General features: G+C 43.9%; 1 protein-coding gene across 2 annotated transcripts in view; it reads right to left on the reverse strand.

Annotated features, from left to right (window-relative positions):
* LOC109891316 (dihydropyridine-sensitive L-type skeletal muscle calcium channel subunit alpha-1) overlaps nucleotides 1-17,349 on the reverse strand; it is a 33,852-nt gene extending 16,503 nt beyond the window's left edge. For both annotated transcript variants that reach the window (XM_031825494.1, XM_020483756.2), the window contains exons 1-7: nucleotides 16,848-17,349; nucleotides 12,773-12,878; nucleotides 9,417-9,556; nucleotides 9,082-9,224; nucleotides 7,037-7,189; nucleotides 6,740-6,945; nucleotides 109-212 (exon numbers count right to left, since the gene is read on the reverse strand). In XM_031825494.1, the coding sequence (XP_031681354.1) occupies nucleotides 109-212; nucleotides 6,740-6,945; nucleotides 7,037-7,189; nucleotides 9,082-9,224; nucleotides 9,417-9,556; nucleotides 12,773-12,878; nucleotides 16,848-17,038 (1,043 nt within the window). In that variant the 5' untranslated portion in view covers nucleotides 17,039-17,349. The remainder of the gene's footprint in view (nucleotides 1-108; nucleotides 213-6,739; nucleotides 6,946-7,036; nucleotides 7,190-9,081; nucleotides 9,225-9,416; nucleotides 9,557-12,772; nucleotides 12,879-16,847) is intronic.
* Nucleotides 17,350-17,571: the final 222 nt, after the last annotated feature.

Genomic DNA, 17,571 nt, shown 5'->3' on the forward strand with positions numbered 1-17,571 from the left:
CTGACGGAGGTAAAAGAGAGATAGAGAAAATATAAAAATGAGAGAAATGGAGGAGAAAGAGAGACAGACCAGGTGATGTGTGTGTGGTGTGTGTGTGTCTCCACTTACCCACTGAGCACGCCCAGGACCAGGTTGAGCACAAAGAAGGAGCCAACCAAGATGAGAGTCAGAAAATACATCCATGGCCACTCCATACCAATAGCATCATTCACCTAGGAGACGGAGATAGAGAGATGGGGAGAGAGAGAAAGAGAGGTGGAGAGACAGGGGAAGAGGGAGAGAGAGAGAAAGAGAAAGAGAGATAGATGGAGAGAGAAAAAGAGAGGTGGAGAGACAGGGGTAGAGGGAGAGAGAGAAAGAGAGAGAGATAGATGGAGAGAGAGAGAAAGTGAGGTGGAGAGACAGGGGAAGAGGGAGAGAGAGAGAGAAAGAGAGATAGATAGATGGAGAGAGAGAGAGAGAGAGAGAGGTGGAGAGACAGGGGAAGAGGGAGAGAGAGAGAAAGAGAGAGAGATAGATGGAGAGAGAGAGAAAGAGAGGTGGAGAGACAGGGGAAGAGGGAGAGAGAGAGAAAGAGAGAGAGATAGATGGAGAGAGAGAGAAAGAGAGGTGGAGAGACAGGGGAAGAGGGAGAGAGAGAGATAGATAGATGGAGAGAGAGAGAAAGAGAGGTGGAGAGACAGGGGAAGAGGGAGAGAGAGAGAGAAAGAGAGAGAGATAGATGGAGAGAGAGGTGGAGAGACAGGGGAAGACGGAGAGAGAGAGAGATGGAGAGAGAGAGAGAGAGATGGAGAGAGAGAGAGAGAGAGAGGTGGAGAGACAGGGGAAGAGGGAGAGATAGATAGATGGAGAGAGAGAGAGAGATGGAGAGAGAGAGAAAACCAAAGAAAACATTAGAAGCAAAAAAACATTTTGATAACGAATGTAAAACAATGTAAAACAAATGTAAAAATGAAAAACATAAGTAACAAAACAACCCAGAGCTATGCTAGGAATAGTTTGAAACTCTGAAACAGTATAAACATACACTGAAATGCAAGACATTGAATTACAACAGCAAGACACTTGTTGAAATTGAAAACGCAATTAAACAACATCAGTTGTGGGACATGTGGAACAATTTAAGCAGAACAAAGCTACAAGAATTAGCCATTACAAGATGAATGAATTTGGAAAACTTATTTTGATAATCTATACAAAAACATCCCACAAAAAGACTTACAGCATACCCAATTAGACATTTGAGCAAAGTTTAACATCCTTCAATCAGTCATTTAAAAACAACCAAAATCCATTAGATTACTCAATAACCCAACAATAACTAAATGAAAAGCTAAAATCTATAAAACCAAAGAAGGCCTGTTGTCAAAATAACATCAGAAATGAAATGCTGAAAAACAGCATATGTGAGTTGCAAAATGCTGTGCTTAAATTGTTCAACATGGTACTAACTTCTGGCTGCTTCCCTGATGTCTGAAACCAGAGGCTCATCTCCCGTGTCCACAAAAGTGGAGACAAATCAGACCTCGATAATTACAGGGGAATTTGCATAAACAGCAACTTGGGAAAGCATTTTGAAGTTATGAATTAAAACCTTTCTTCAAGAAAAAATATTATAAGTAAATGTCAGATTGACTTTCTCCCCAACCATCGCGACAGGGTAGCCTAGTGGTTAGAGCTTTGGACTAGTAACCAGAAGGTTGCAAGTTCAACCCCTTGAGCTGACAAGGTACAAATCTGTCATTCTGCCCCTGACCAAGCAGTTAACCCACTGTTCCTAGGCAGTCATTGAAAATAAGAATTTGTTCTTAACTGACTTGCCTAGTTAAATAAAGGTAAAATAAAAAAGCACGCTACTTTCCATATATACACTGTACACACACTAATTAATAAACACATACACCGAAAAAAAAGAGGGCAAAATCTTTGCTTACAATATTGACTATAAAAAAGCATTCAATTCTATTTGGCACGAAGGTCTATTCTTCAAAATTCTCCAAAGTGGGCTTGGCGGTAAAGTGTATGACTTAATAAAATGTATGTACACAGAAAACATGTGTGCAATAAAAATCCAAAACCAAAGAACATTATTATTTTCGCAATGTCGAGGTGTGAGACAAGGCTGCAGTTTGAATCCAAATCTTTTCAACATTTATATCAATTAATTTGTAAAATTCTGCAGCCCAATGAATCACAATATTTGACTTAGGTAAAATATCTGCTATCTCCTTTGTGGACGGACATGTACAACACTGCCTCCCTCAGCCAGTGATGACCCAACCAGAAAAAAATCCATCATGTGTTGCAAACCGGTGGGGGGGGGGGGGGTTGTAGCGGGGGCTTTGTTCTTGCCCCAGTTCATCTTAGCTGAAGAAGCTCTCTCGTACACCTTCAGACTAGTCTCTAGTGCCTGCATATCCTGCCCATCACTGACTATCCCAGAAACGTCAGCGGCACTGGCCCGATAGAGGGCATCCTTGTCTAATGCCCCACCTCATCCAGACCATACATGATGCCCCAGCATACAACATCTTCACACAAGCCAAAAACCTTTCACCAAACACAGACATCACATCGAACAGATACTAAAGAGACCAGTCCAAAGTTCACATTAGAAACGTTCGACAAGTCCAACATGTCCCTGATTAAGAACAAGTTGTCCGTGATTGAGTGTCCCGGTTCACAATATGCCTGGAAAAAACTGCCCAGGTCCCTACGTAATTCAGCTAAATTAGCCTGGAGGCCTACATTGCCTTGCCCCACCAGCTCTACCTCCACTTCACTGATTTGATTTGATTTGATTTGACTACACTCGAGTTCCCCCAATACTCTCCTAGCCTCTGAGGATGAGAGAGCTGTATACTGTTACCAGAAAAGCAGAATTTGGACTTTTTTCACATCCGACCATTGAATCAAAGACTCATACTCCTCTCTTCGCTGCCCCCACCTTTCCCAAAAAGTCTGGAAACCTGAGCAAAAAAACGTGGCATCTTGTAAGAGCTTTACATTAAACTTCCAATAGGATTCCTGCCGAGGCCCTGGTGAAATAGACAGCCAAGCCATGGTTATGTGGCGATCCATAAAACCCACCGGGAGAATGGTAGCGCCCAACAGCCTATTGCTCTGATTCCTGGACATGTAAAACAGCTCTAGTCAGGCTGCACTCACCCTAGCCCCAAAGACCTTTACCCATGTATACTGTCATGTGTTGGGATGTTTAGTTCTCCAAACATCTACTAGGTCAAACTGCAACCTCTAAAGATTCTGACCCTTTTTTTCAATTTTCACCTAATATGACATACCCAAATCTAACTGCCTGTAGCTCAGGACCTGAAGCAAGGATATGCATATTATTGATACCATTTGAAAGGAAACACTTTGACGTTTGTGGAAATGTGAAATTAATGTAGGAGAATATGACACATTAGATCTGGTAAAAGATTTTAAAAAACATTAGTTTTTTTTGTACCATCATCTTTGAAATGCAAGAGAAAGGCCATAATGTGTTATTCCAGACCAGGCGCAATTTAGGCTTTGGCCACTAGATGGCAGCAGTGTATGTGCAAAGTTTTAGACTGATCTAATGAACCATTGCATATCTGTTCAAAATGTTGTATCAAGACTGCCCAAATGCGCCTAAATGATTTATTAATACATTTTGAAGTTCATTATTGTGCACTCTCCTCAAACAATAGCATGGTATTATTTCACTGTAATAGCTACTGTAAATTGGAGTGCAGTTAGATTAACAAGAATTTAAGCTTTCTGCCCACATCAGATATGTCTATGTTCTAAGATTTTTTTGTTTGTTTCTTACAACCTCATGCTACTCACATTAGCCTACGTTAGCTCAACAGTCCCACGAGGAGGACACCGATCCTGTAGATGTTTTTAATGATGTCTCTAAACACCACACTGAGCCTGAATGAGACTCCTCCCCATTTCTATCTTTCCTAAAAATCCATCATACAGTTCCAGTCCATGCCTACCACCAGCGTCTCCTCAGGCGCTACCTGTGAGATTTCCTGTCTAAGACACCCCCCCTCTCTCCCTGTGTTAGGTGCATACATTTATAAGGACAAAACCCTTGTTGTTAATGTCTGCTTTTACTACAAGCAGTCTACCCCTACACACCTCCTTTTTACGGAGCAAATTCTTACCACCATACCCGGTGCAAAAAGGACTGCCACCCCTGCACTAACATTTGTTCCACAACTCAGCACACTTACCCTTTTCCACCAGAGCCCCCAATTGACTTCATTCATCACATCACTATGAGTCTTCTGCAGATACAACACCTGTACTTTTTTCGGTTTTACATATTTTTTATTTTATATCTTTATTTTACTAGGCAAGTCAGTTAAGAACAAATTCTTATTTTCAATGACGACCTAGGAACAGTGGGTTAACTGCCTGTTCAGGGGCAGAACGACAGATTTTGTACCTTGTCAGCTCGGGGATTTGAACATGCAACCTTTCGGTTACTAGTCCAATGCTCTAACCACTAGGCTACCCTGCCACCCCACACACTATTCACCCCACACACTCCTCTTTCCTGCATCTCTGGCACCATTTATATTAAGTGAGCCTACCCGAAGAGTCTCCATAAGTGGGAGAAAGGCCCGCAATGAAAGAGACCAATAACAAAGCTCAAAAAGCCCCAGTGCCAGAAAAAAACTATTAATCTAAACAGCATCTGAAGGTCGACCCTTACGCACGGTTGTGACCCACTTCCTCAACCTAAAACGTTTCCTTGGTAAGAGGATACCATTCCCCTCATTTTTCATTGCGTGTTGTTCTGACCTTACAAACTTTCAAAAAAAGCTTCAAGATGAACCTTTTTCCCTTCAGTCTCATTCAGGAACCTTGACAGTTCCCTCATCGTGTACTTTGACACCTCTGCCTGACAGGCTGTCAGCTCTGGACCCATTGAGGAAGAGTCTGAAAAGAAAGCCTCCTCATTGTCCTATTCCTCAGACTCACCTCACGACCCAGCCTCATCTACACCACCATCTATAGCCTGACTAGACCCAGCCTCATCTACACCACAATCTATAGCATGAGTAGACCCAGCCTCATCTATACCACCATCTATAGCCTGACTAGACCCAGCCTCATCTACACCACCATCCATAACATGACTAGACCCAGCCTCATCTACACCACCATCCATAGCCTGACTAGACCCAGCCTCATCTACACCACAATATATAGCCTGACTAGACCCAGTCTCATCTACACCACCATCTATAGCCTGACTAGACCCAGTCTCATCTACACCACCATCCATAGCCTGACTAGACCCAGCCTCATCTACACCACAATCCATAGACTGACTAGACCCAGCCTCATCTACACCACCATCCATAGCCTGACTAGACCCAGCCTCATCTACACCACCATCCATAGCCTGACTAGACCCAGCCTCATCTACACCACAATCTATAGCATGAGTAGGCCCAGCCTCTGCTGCCTGCGTCTCATTCCCCCCTGCACGTTGACCTTGATTTCCCCCACTGGCGCTTGTGCCCTCACCTTGTCTACAGCCTTTATGTGCCTTTATGCCCAAAATCCCCACACTTAAAACACTGGCAAATCCCCACACACTGTGCTAGGAAACCCCACGTAGAGCTCCTCCCCATGCCCCACTTTAAAAATGCACATTTAACTGTTGCTCATTGTTATTCAGAAACATGAATACTCGCCTCCGGAATGAAACAACATGCTTAATGGCATCTGCCTGAAAACCTGCCGACAGTACACAAAAACCGCTAGCAAACTTACAAAACCGACTCAGCTCTTTCCGGATTTGATCAGCCATAATAAATGGAGGCAGATTTGCAACTACCACCCTAGTCGAAAGAGGAGAAATTGGCACTACCTACCAAATTTACTATTTTCACGAACACAACCACATCTTTGTTCATTCTGGATGCGGAATGTATGAATTCAGCTCCTGCCTGTTCGCAGACCGCGAGCTGAACCTCCTCCACCATATCAGGACACACCTGAATCCACGACGTAACGACAGTGTTTCCTCCGCGCTAGGCTGCGAAGCCATCGCGCATACCACACCATTCAAATCCCCAGGAAACTAAAACTCTGTCCTCTTCCTGTTCCCTAACTTTGAAAAAGAAACTGTGGGTACCGCTAAACTAACAGTGCGTTGAACTTACACCATAGAAAATAAAAATTTGAAGAGAAGACTAAGGAAAGAATCAAGAAAATAAGTAAGGACAGAACCCTCCACACAGCCTCTCAACTACAAACCACTCCCAGCATGCACTGAAAGAGAGAGAGAGAGAGAGCGAAAGAAAGAAAGAAAGAGAGATGGAGAGACAGACATGAGACAGAGTGATAGCACAGATATGGGCTACATTAATTGAGGCAACTTAAAAGAAACAATAAACCTGCATACTGCTCTTGCTAGTATCACTGTTTTTTATTTAAGCTTATGTGTTGGCCTCTAGGATTTCTTCAGAGCTTTTGACGAATGCCATGAGGCCGATGGGTAACAGTCAATAAAAAAAAGAGTGATACTAGCAAGAGCAGTGTACGGGTTTCTCTTTTCTTTTAAGTTACGTCGTTGTTACCATGCTCTTACAACCAGATAGCTCAAATATGCAAGTGCCTTTTTGAAATTTGAACTTCATTAAGTGGGGTAAATCAGAGATATACAATACATTAGTAATATACAGTATATGAGTATGGGGGGGGGGGGGGGGGTGTAATACAGTACCCAGTATAACACGTCGGTCCAGCCCTGGGTAGTGATGCACTGGTAGACAGTGAGCATAGCGAAGCCCAGGTTGTCAAAGTGTGTGATGCCGTTGTTGGGTCCGGCCCAACCTGCCCTACAGTCTGTCCCGTTGATGGTGCAGCGCCGCCCGTTCCCGGCTTGGGCACAAGGAGATGGCTTCTCATTCTCCACCGTGGCTATGATATCTGAAGGACAATTGGGGAAAATATATGAGTGAGCAGGGTGAGTGTGTGTGCTTGTGCATGTTTATGCATAAATGTGTGTTCTGTTCCTTACTTGTGCCTGTGTAGTAGCAGGTTTTGTGCATCTTGCACTTGAAGAGCTCCAGTCCCACGATGGCATAGATAGTGACCATGAAGAATACCAGCAGGGAGATATGGAACAGAGGTAACATGGACTTCAGGATGGAATTCATCACCACCTGCAGGCCTGGAGGGTGACCACACATTATAAACGTCATAGGCCTTGTAGTCGACCAATGTTAAGTTAACTTAATCAGACTGCAAACTCACTGGAATTATTCAAATCAAGAATTTGACACTAGCATTGTTGCTGAAGGAAAGTGTTTTCGGAATGTGGTTGTGGTGAGCACTAGGCTCCTCTCACCACCAACGTGCTCTCTGCTTCCTGTAACGGACACAACGTGCTCTCTGCTTCCTGTAACGGACACAACGTGCTCTCTGCTTCCTGTAACGGACACAACGTGCTCTCTGCTTCCTGTAACAGACGCAACGTGCTCTCTGCTTCCTGTAACGAACACAATGTGCTCTCTGCTTCCTGTAATGGACACAACTTGCTCTCTGCTTCCTGTAACGGACGCAACGTGCTCTCTGCTTCCGGTAATGGGGGCAATGTGCTGTCTGCTTCCTGTAATGGGGGCAACGTGCTCTCTGCTTCCGGTAATGGGGGCAATGTGCTCTCTGCTTCCTGTAATGGGGGCAACGTGCTCTCTGCTTCCTGTAACGGACACAACGTGCTCTCTGCTTCCTGTAACGGACACAACGTGCTCTCTGCTTCCTGTAATGGGGGCAATGTGCTCTCTGCTTCCTGCAACGGACACAACGTGCTCTCTGCTTCCTGTAACAGACGCAACGTGCTCTCTGCTTCCTGTAACGGACACAACGTGCACTCTGCTTCCTGTAACAGACGCAACGTGCTCTCTGCTTCCTGTAACGGGGGCAACGTGCTCTCTGCTTCCTGAAATGGGGGCAATGTGCTTTCTGCTTCCTGTAACAGGGGCAACGTGCTCTCTGCTTCCTGTAACGGGGGCAACGTGCTCTCTGCTTCCTGTAACGGGGGCAACGGGCTCTCTGCTTCCTGTAACGGGGGCAACGTGCTCTCTGCTTCCTGTAACGGGGGCAACGGGCTCTCTGCTTCCTGTAACGGGGGCAACGGGCTCTCTGCTTCCTGTAACAAGGAGCAACAGGCTCTCTGCTTCCTGTAACGGGGGCAACGGGCTCTCTGCTTCCCGTGACAATAGGGCGATCATTGTTTTGAATGCGCCCGAATTCTCTGCAAATAATTTAGTCCTTAATCCTCGTAATTTCCCAGTAATTTAGAATGTTAGTGTTTGCTTATATCAACCATTTCTGTTAATTCATTAAATGTATTAGGCTAGGGCTATCGAGTTAATTTACCGTTCTCATACTTAGAATTTAGACATATTGTTTGCAGAGTTTACAAACTAGGCTACACTAGTGAGAAAAAAGTTTTGGTTATTTTGTACATTTCTCTAATGTCTTTTGTTTGGATCGCTCCGTGTTTGTCTGGTTTCTCCGTTACGCCAAGGCACCAAATACTGCGATAGAATGCAACAAATACGTGGTGTCACGTGACTCCTCAGAGTCAGTATCCTATGCCTACTGTGAGTTGAGATAAAAGTGTTCAGTTTAGGAACTGTGATGTTATATCATAATTAAGTATAATTTTGACTCGTTTTTTTATGTAATGATTGATATGAAAATGGCCCTAAATTAACCAGTTTCTTGGTAATTGCCCATTTGGTTGGGCCCAGTGCATACAATAGGCCTTGTGTTTGAGGTCCTTAAAGGCAGATTCATTTTGGTTTCTCAAGGGGAGGCTGTCTTGCCCTATATACCTGTGTCCATTCAGGACTGGTTAAGCCAGATTCAGAGGCTATTTATTTTGACTGTTGCCATTGTATCTATATTGTAAAACTATGATTACTTTTTGTTTGAATATGTTGTATTATATGGATCACCAAGACTTGTAAATAAATCTATACTTTAACCTGCCTTGCCTTCTGCTGATTTCCTGCCCTTATGACTGCTACAAGGTCTCTATTTTACAGTGATCCTTACTCGGGACTCCAGAGACCAGCCTGAGGGGCCGGAGCACCCTGAACGCCCTGAGGGCCTTCATATCGAAGCCTCCTCCCTTCTCCCCTGGTTGAGCCTCCACACCACTGATATAGGTGATGGAGTCCCCGATGACTGCGAACAGCCTGGAGAGGGAGAGAATGGGGGGAGGATAGGGAGAGGGGGTGAAGAGAGGGGAGAGGAGAGACAGAGGGAGAGGGAAGAAGTTCAAAGATGAGGAGCACAAAGGGAGATAAACAACATCATATGGGTTCACAGAAAGAAAAGTTATAGCATGGCAGTACATTTCCATCTCCATATCCGTTGTCCCTACTTACCCAACAGACACACAGACAAAGTCCAGTATGTTCCAACAGTTCCGTAGATATGCATTCTCGTGAAATAGAAATCCATAGGCTACTATCTTTAGAAAGCACTCTATGGAGAAGACGATGAGGAAGATATACTCCAGACTTTCCTGTAAAACATCAATGACGGCTTGTTAGGGTATCATGAAGTACTAACTACAGTTCCCATATTTCTATGTGTAATGGACTACAATTCATTGATTCCGCTTGGTAGCAAATGCTCCAAACATGCTATAACTGATAACAACCATTTCTAGTATATTCTTTTTACACTACACAGGGAATATTGAGTAATTTTGTAGTATTTACAAGAGTTAATCTGACTAAGTCATTGATCCTGCTTGGTAAAATCCCCCAGTACAGCTCCCTGATCTGTGTATCTGTGTCTCTCCTCTCCCATTACAGGCCAGGCATACAGGGAATGGCCCCGCGGACTAACAACTGAACACTTCAGAGCTAAGGTCCCTAAAATGGCACCTACTCACTCACCGCCCTGTCTGATTTCATTAACCCTTCACATCCCTCACATAATACTCAGACAGCACCCAGGTCTCCCTCCAGACAGAGCTTCCTTATCTCCGTGGGACTTATAGTTTAGAGATAATGGTTATTAGTATACACAATTATCTGACTTCATTTTTTAAAATCTACAAAGCAGTATATCAAATAATCAGGCTACTTATTTATATTTTACGGTCTGTTACATAGGGGCTCTTGACTTACAAAACATCTCATTTGTATATACTTTTGTGCCTGTATCATAACTTGGCAAATGAACTTAAAGTTGAACTTGAAACGGGATCTTGAGCATGGGCAAGCGATAAATACGCCTGTGATGACAGATACACCAGCAAGTGGCCATGGGTAACATGTTCTATTTGAGGTATGATTTCTTAATAGGGCCTGACTATTCATCCCACCAGGGTAAGGGCATGTGTAAGCAGTTTCACAGCGTAAAAACAATACCTTCAATAACGCTTCAAAGTGCTGTACTGTATGTTGCACACTGAACCTAAATTACACTGGGGTTAGATTCTGTCAAGTCATGAACATTCCTATAGGGGCATTTATAGAATGTGTCTTTGGGTTTCACATACTAACACACGCACACACACACACACACACACACACACACACACACACACACACACACACACACACACACACACACACACACACACACACACACACACACACACACACACACACACACACACACACACACACACACACACACACACACACACACACACACACATATTGATTACATGATGCGGCTCAACAGTGGCGTCACACATTCCTCTGGTGCCCCACTGAGTCCATGTGGTGTGGTAGGTGGACGGAAGAGGGGCGGTCTATATATATAGCCTTTACACACCCAGCTGAGGGGAGGGGAGGGGACCAGGAGGGGGAGAGGGAGCACCTGTCCCTCTCAGTCAACTGGGTCGAGGACATTATGCTGCAGGAACAGGGCCAGTCTCTCTATGGGTCTGTGCTTTACAGGTAAAAAAAAGCTTTTGTAACCTGATGGCCACTGCTCTGGTGTGAACAGAGTCCCTCTGTCTCTGACATCACAATGTGGCCCAGGTTAAGATCCGTAGAACAGACATCATGACTAGAAGGAACAAATTATGTTTTTTAAGCCAAGAGGCAATTTTGGAATCGGTTGCATCAAGCTCACAGCTATACATTTTTACTCTACTGTAGCCTAAGCTGCAATTGCAAACATGTAAAGTTTGAATCTGGATCACTGCTATTTCAGCAACTCTATGAAACTCTCTTTCCTCTCTATCTCTCCTATCCAAAAAATAAAGCAAAAACCTACGAGAGGAGTGGGACAGCCCCATGCTACTGTACAGCTGTAGCTTATCAAAAGAGAAGACGCAGCACAGCATCAGTCTGTATTTCCTTCATGATACTGTTCTTATGCCTACTCTCTAGTGGATGTCTGTGAGCTAAAAAAAATGACCAGCCTTTATTAGGGATGCAAAAAATATCCTCTTGGAGATGGCCTTTGATGGGTAGACAACTTAGCTCTAGTACAATCTGACCCAGCATTTCACAGCCTATAATAACTGAGACCACTATAATTATCCATAACAGTATTCCAACTAGTACACCACAGTATAACAACACTACAACAGCACTTGTAAATCTTGCACTGATGTTACATAAAAAAAAACATCTTTTTCTTTTCAGTACACACAATATTTGAAAAGTGCACATTCAGCCATGGCGAAAGGTGAACTGTATCTTAGATCATTCAAAAAGCCAGACCCCAAATAGCACAAGTCATTACAGTTACAGAACACCCCATCCCTTCCACCTACAGGCAGATGAAACTGAACCTGGATCTGTGTCTCTGTAACTGTAAGTGACGGATGACTGAGATACTGCAGGCATCAGGTCAGTGGTTCCACCCCAGGCAAAGCATATGGCAGCTGCTTCTCATGTGGCTGATTAAGAAAACTGCACACCCCCTCACTACATGATTCTCAGTAATAGGGTGTAGTGGGCCGAAAAGTATCCCTCACCCTGCTTCAACACGGCTGGATTCATACACCAAGCAACAGGTCACTATCATCCCAGAGGACATGGACATAGTACAGTATATTGATGCATCATCAGGTTTCTCTGACACACAAATATACTCATATTGTACAGCAGTCCACACTCACACATGTCCACTGATGATGACATACAGAGATGATAGGGTGCAGGGCTTCTTCACGTCTGTTTTGACAACCTCTATATTTATCTCCTGACTGGGTCACTCAGAAATAGACATCTCGGTCTCCCCATTTCTTAAATGGGCATTTTGTGGTTGAATTCATTATATTTTTCAGACAAAACTCAAAATGAGTAGAACTATCATAGTTGGATAGCAGTTAGTTCCAGTCTGGCATCAGGCCCACAACATTTCAATCCTTTGCTGCTAGATCAAATTGCACTGAAACTGGATTACACCAAACATCCAGGCCTTCGTGCCTGTTATAAGTCATGAGAAGTGGAGCCAAGATGGCCACACTAGGCTCCAGATCCCAGTCTGATTGATTTATGAACTGTGCTCCTACAACAGAACGGTGACCAATTTGCAGTAGGGCCACGAAATAACCAGCTCATTCACCTCCATGATCGAGGTAGGAATGCGTTGCTCACTACACATTCAGACATACATGTTCTGTGTATTCATGTCAGACAGGGAGGCTTCCTGTGAAAACCCTGCTTCCCAACCTCAATTCATTCAACCACAACTAGTAGAATAAGATGCTCTGCATCATATGAGATGTGAGATGGGTACTGGGTCCATACGTGTCCATACTCACCAGGTTACTGTTGGTGTTGTTGCTGTCCTCCTCAGGCATGGGAAGAAACACAGCCAGGGCCACACAGTTGGCAAAGATGGTCAGCAGGATAATGATCTCGAAAGGTCTGAAGGCAAACACTTAGGAAAGGTTCAACTTACACTGTTTACACACATCCAGTGGATTACAGAGATGCAAGTACTAGCGGAAAAATTACCCCATTTTCATACTTGAGTAAAAGTAAAGATACCTTAATAGAAAATTACTCAAGTAAAAGTGAAAGTCACCCAGTAAAATCTTACTTGAGCAAAATTCAAAAAGTATTTGGTTTTAAATGTACTTAAGTATTAAAAATAAATGTAATTGCTCAAATTATTTCAAATTCCTTATATCAAGCAACACCTTGTTTTTTAAATTTACGGATAGCCAATACTCATACATAATTTACAAACAAGGCATTTGTGTTTAGTGAGTCCGCCAGATCAGATGCAGTAGGGATTTTCATTTTTAAGTGTGTGAATTAGACCATTTTCCTATTCTGCTAAGCATGTCAATGAGTACTTTTGGGTGTCAGGGAAAATGTATGGAGTAGAAAGTACATTATTATTCTTTAGGGATGTAGTGGAGTAAAAAGGATAAGGAAAAAATAAGTTGAAGTTGTCAAAAAAATAAATAGTAAAGTAAAGTACAGATACCCCAAAAAACGACTTAAGCAGTACTTTCAAGTATTTTTACTTAACTAAGTACTTTACACCACTGGATGCAAGATGTATAGTATTAATATCATTTCAAAAGACAGTGAGATGCTCACAGAGTATCTAAACGGTGTGTGGGGTATGCTCATTTATTTTCAAACACACAGGAACACACTGATATTACCTAACCAAGCAGTATGGATGGATATGGATAGCTATTCCACTGTTCGAGGCCTTCAGGTAGCACACATGCATCTCGATGAGATCTTACAACCTCACCCAACTATCAGATGACTGATCTAAATAGCCTTAAGATGTACAGTATGGTTTAACAGGCCTCATGTTACAGTGAACTCGTGCTCTAGCTAGTTTTGTGTCAGTTGTTTGTCCAGGGCTACAACAACAATGTCTGCTGTTCAGGGCTATTGGAGGAGCTGAGAAACACTAGGTTACTGGATAACTATTAACAGAGTAACCATTGCAATCTTGGCAATCTGAATCATAAAAATCTGAGTCATCAATAAAGTGAGTATGCTGTATGTGCATGTTAGTGCCACCCAACCCCTCAATAGGGACGTCCCCATATCTAAAACACTGGAAGACGTTTGAAGCCAACACAATGGGTCAGTTACAAGAAAATCTGACCTATTTACATTGCCACCTGTGGTAAAGATCAATCAATCAATCAAAAGTATTTCTAAAGCCCTTTTTACATGAGCAGATGTCACAAGGTGCTGTACAGAAACCCAGCTTTAAACCCCAAACAGCAAGCAATGCAGATGTAGAAGCATGGTGGCTAGGAAAAACTCCCTAGAAAGGCAGGAACCTAGGAAGAAACCTAGAGAGGAACCAGGCTCTGAGGGTTGGCCAGGCCTCTTCTGGCTGTACCGGGTGAAGATGGTGGAGAGTTCAAATATCTGTCTCCCTTCAGTACAGCACATTCAAATGGTCAATCTTGTGTAGTATTACACTCCTGGATGTGTAATAAATACAAAGCCATAATCAGGGTACTATCATGGATGATATACCACAACTACATTATCATCACCATTCCATTCTTGTGGGCCGGCTAAGGAATATTGGTGTCTCTGAGGGATCTTTGGCCTGGTTTGCTAACTACCTCTCTCAAAGAGTGCAGTGTATATAGTCAGAAAATCTGCTGTCTCAGCCATTGCCTGTCACCAAGGTAGTACCCCAAGGCTCAATCCTTGGGGCTCAATCCTTTGCCCCACACTCTTCTCAATTTACATCAACAACATAACTCAGGCAGTATGAAGCTCTCTCATCCATTTATATGCAGATCATACAGTCTTATACTCAGCTGGCCACTACCCGGATTTTGCGTTCAATGCTCTACAACAAAGCTTTCTTAGTGTCCAACAAGCTTTCTCTACCCTTAACCTTGTTCTGAACACCTCCAAAACAAAGGCCATGTGGTTTGGAAAGAAGAATTCCCCTCTTCCCACAGGTGTGATCACTACCTCTGAGGGTTTAGAGCTTGATTTGGTCACCTCATACAAGTACTTGGGAGTATGGCTAGATGGTACACTGCCCATCTCTCAGCACATAACAAAGCTGCAGGCTAAAGTTAAATCTAGACTTGGTTTCCTCTATTGTAATCGCTCCTCTTTCACCCCAGCTGCCAAACTAACCCTGATTCAGATGACCATCCTACCCATGCTAGATTAATTTATATAATTAATAGATCGGAAGGAAAGGGTGTTCTCGAGCGGCTAGATGTTCTTTACCACTCGGCCATCAGATTTGCCACCAATGCTTCTTATAGGACACATCACTGCACTCTATGCTCCTCTGTAAACTGGTCATCTCTGTATACCCGGCACAAGACCCAGTGGTTGATGCTTACTTATAAAACCCTCTTAGGCCTCACTACCCCCTATCTGAGATATCTATTGCAGTCCTCATCCTCCACATACAACACCCATTCTGCCAGTCACATTCTGTTAAAGGTCCCCTAAGCACACACATCCCTGGGTCGCTCCTCTTTTCAGTTCGCTACAGCTAGAGACTGGAACGAGCTGCAACAAACACTCAAACTGGACAGTTTTATCTCAATCTCTTCATTCAAAGACTCAATCCTTGACACTCTTACTGACAGTTGTGGCTGCTTTATGTGATGTATTGTTGTCTCTACCTTCTTGCCCTTTATGTTGTTGTCTGTGTCCAATAATGTTTGTACCATGTTTTGTGCTGCTACCACTTTGTGTTGCTACCATGTTGTTGTTAGGTTGTGTTGCTACCATGTTGTTGTCATGTTGTGTTACTACCATCCTGTGTTGTCATGTGTTGCTGCTTTGCTACGCTGTTGTCTTAAGTCTCTCTTTATGTAGTGTTGTGTTGTCTCTCTTGTTGTGATGTGTGTTTAGTCATATATTTATTTTGTATTTAAAAAATGTTTTTAAATCCCAGGCCCCCGTCCCCGCAGGAGGCCTTTTGCCTTTTGGTAGGCCGTCATTGTAAATAAGAATTTCTTCTTAACTGACTTGCCTAGTTAAATAAAGGTTCAATAAATCAAATAAATACAAATCATGCTGTGCCCTCTCAGACTGCGGTACCCAGTCCCACCACCGGTCTGTATCTGAGGCAGCGTTCTCACAGCTTAGCATGTCTGTTTTTAGGCTGTGACGAGGGAGGACAGGTGTCCGTACAACCCTAGGAATATCATTACGCCGCCACTTTAACAAGCTCATATTTTACATGTCCAAAAATGTCCATCAACGGCTTTATCCAGACCACCATGTGGAAAACACTACTGGGTTATCCAGACCACCATGTGGAAAACACTACTGGGTTATCCAGACCACCATGTGGAAAACACTACTGGGTTATCCAGACCACCATGTGGAAAACACTACTGGGTTATCCAGACCACCATGTGGAAAACACTACTGGGTTATCCAGACCACCATGTGGAAAACACTACTGGGTTATCCAGACCACCATGTGGAAAACACTACTGGGTTATCCAGACCACCATGTGGAAAACACTACTGGGTTATCCAGACCACCATGTGGAAAACACTACTGGGTTGAAGTGGCCATCAATACAAGACCAAACTAAAGGTGCATTATCAGTGTCATCAACAGTCATTTAATATCCTGCAAGTCCAAAGACAGGCTTCACTATCTGGCCATGTAAGAAACAATAGAAGTGCAGTGCTTTCAAACCATGAATGCCTAAGAGCATGACCCTGCTTCATAGTTAAAACCTTTTGATACCTAGTCTGTTTGTGCTGTGTTGACAAGACAGCACAAACAGATCTGGGACCAGGCTACATCATGTCTACATGACTCTGAGCATGGCTATCAAGTGACAACCCATCCCATTTTCCCACACACTCCTGACCCCTGACCCCTGGCCCCTGACCACTAAAGGATACTTCCATTCCACGATGTTAATGGCAGCCTTGCGGAAAGGGTTCTTCAGCGTGAGGAAGAAGAGAGAGCGCGCGGGCCGAGGGTTTCCTCCAGTGGCCAGGAGCTTCTTTAGCTTCTCCTTCTGCTTTCTCTTCAGAGTTTCCTCGTCCATAATGTAGGACTGCAGGTTCGGTTCGCCACCACTGTCCCCCATCTTGACTCTACCTGGAAAGTTTGGATGAAGTGAAGTCGATCGCTAAAATGGCCTCCTCAGCCAGCCCCCTACTGTACTCCCAAACGGATCTGGTCCTCCAGATATTGGCCCAAGGTGGCCCAAGTGAAGATGGTTGCCTTCGGTGCTGTATTCCACCAGGTCAGCTAGCTCAGCTAATCTAGGTCTGCTCTGACAAGGTAATCCTACTAGTTCTCCACATAACCTGCTGGGTCTGCTCTCCTCTCTCCTCTCTGCTGTCTATATCTCCCTGTCCTCTTTCTTGGTCATACACTCTATGACTGACAGTGTCTGACTGTCTCTCTCCTGTTCCCCTCTCTCTCCGGTCCCCCCCCCCCTCTCTCTCCCTTTCTGATACGACAGGACTGTGCCTCTGTGAGAGTATTGGTTGGAGGAACAGTTGGTCAGCGGAATAATAAATATAGACAATCATTGTCATTCTGCTGTGGAGGGGTGACATGGGGGACATGGGCAAAGATATATGAGAGGGGCGAGTGGGCATGGCTGGAGGTATG

The sequence above is a fragment of the Oncorhynchus kisutch genome, linkage group LG5 (genome assembly GCF_002021735.2).
Source record: "Oncorhynchus kisutch isolate 150728-3 linkage group LG5, Okis_V2, whole genome shotgun sequence".
NCBI lineage: Eukaryota > Metazoa > Chordata > Actinopteri > Salmoniformes > Salmonidae > Oncorhynchus > Oncorhynchus kisutch.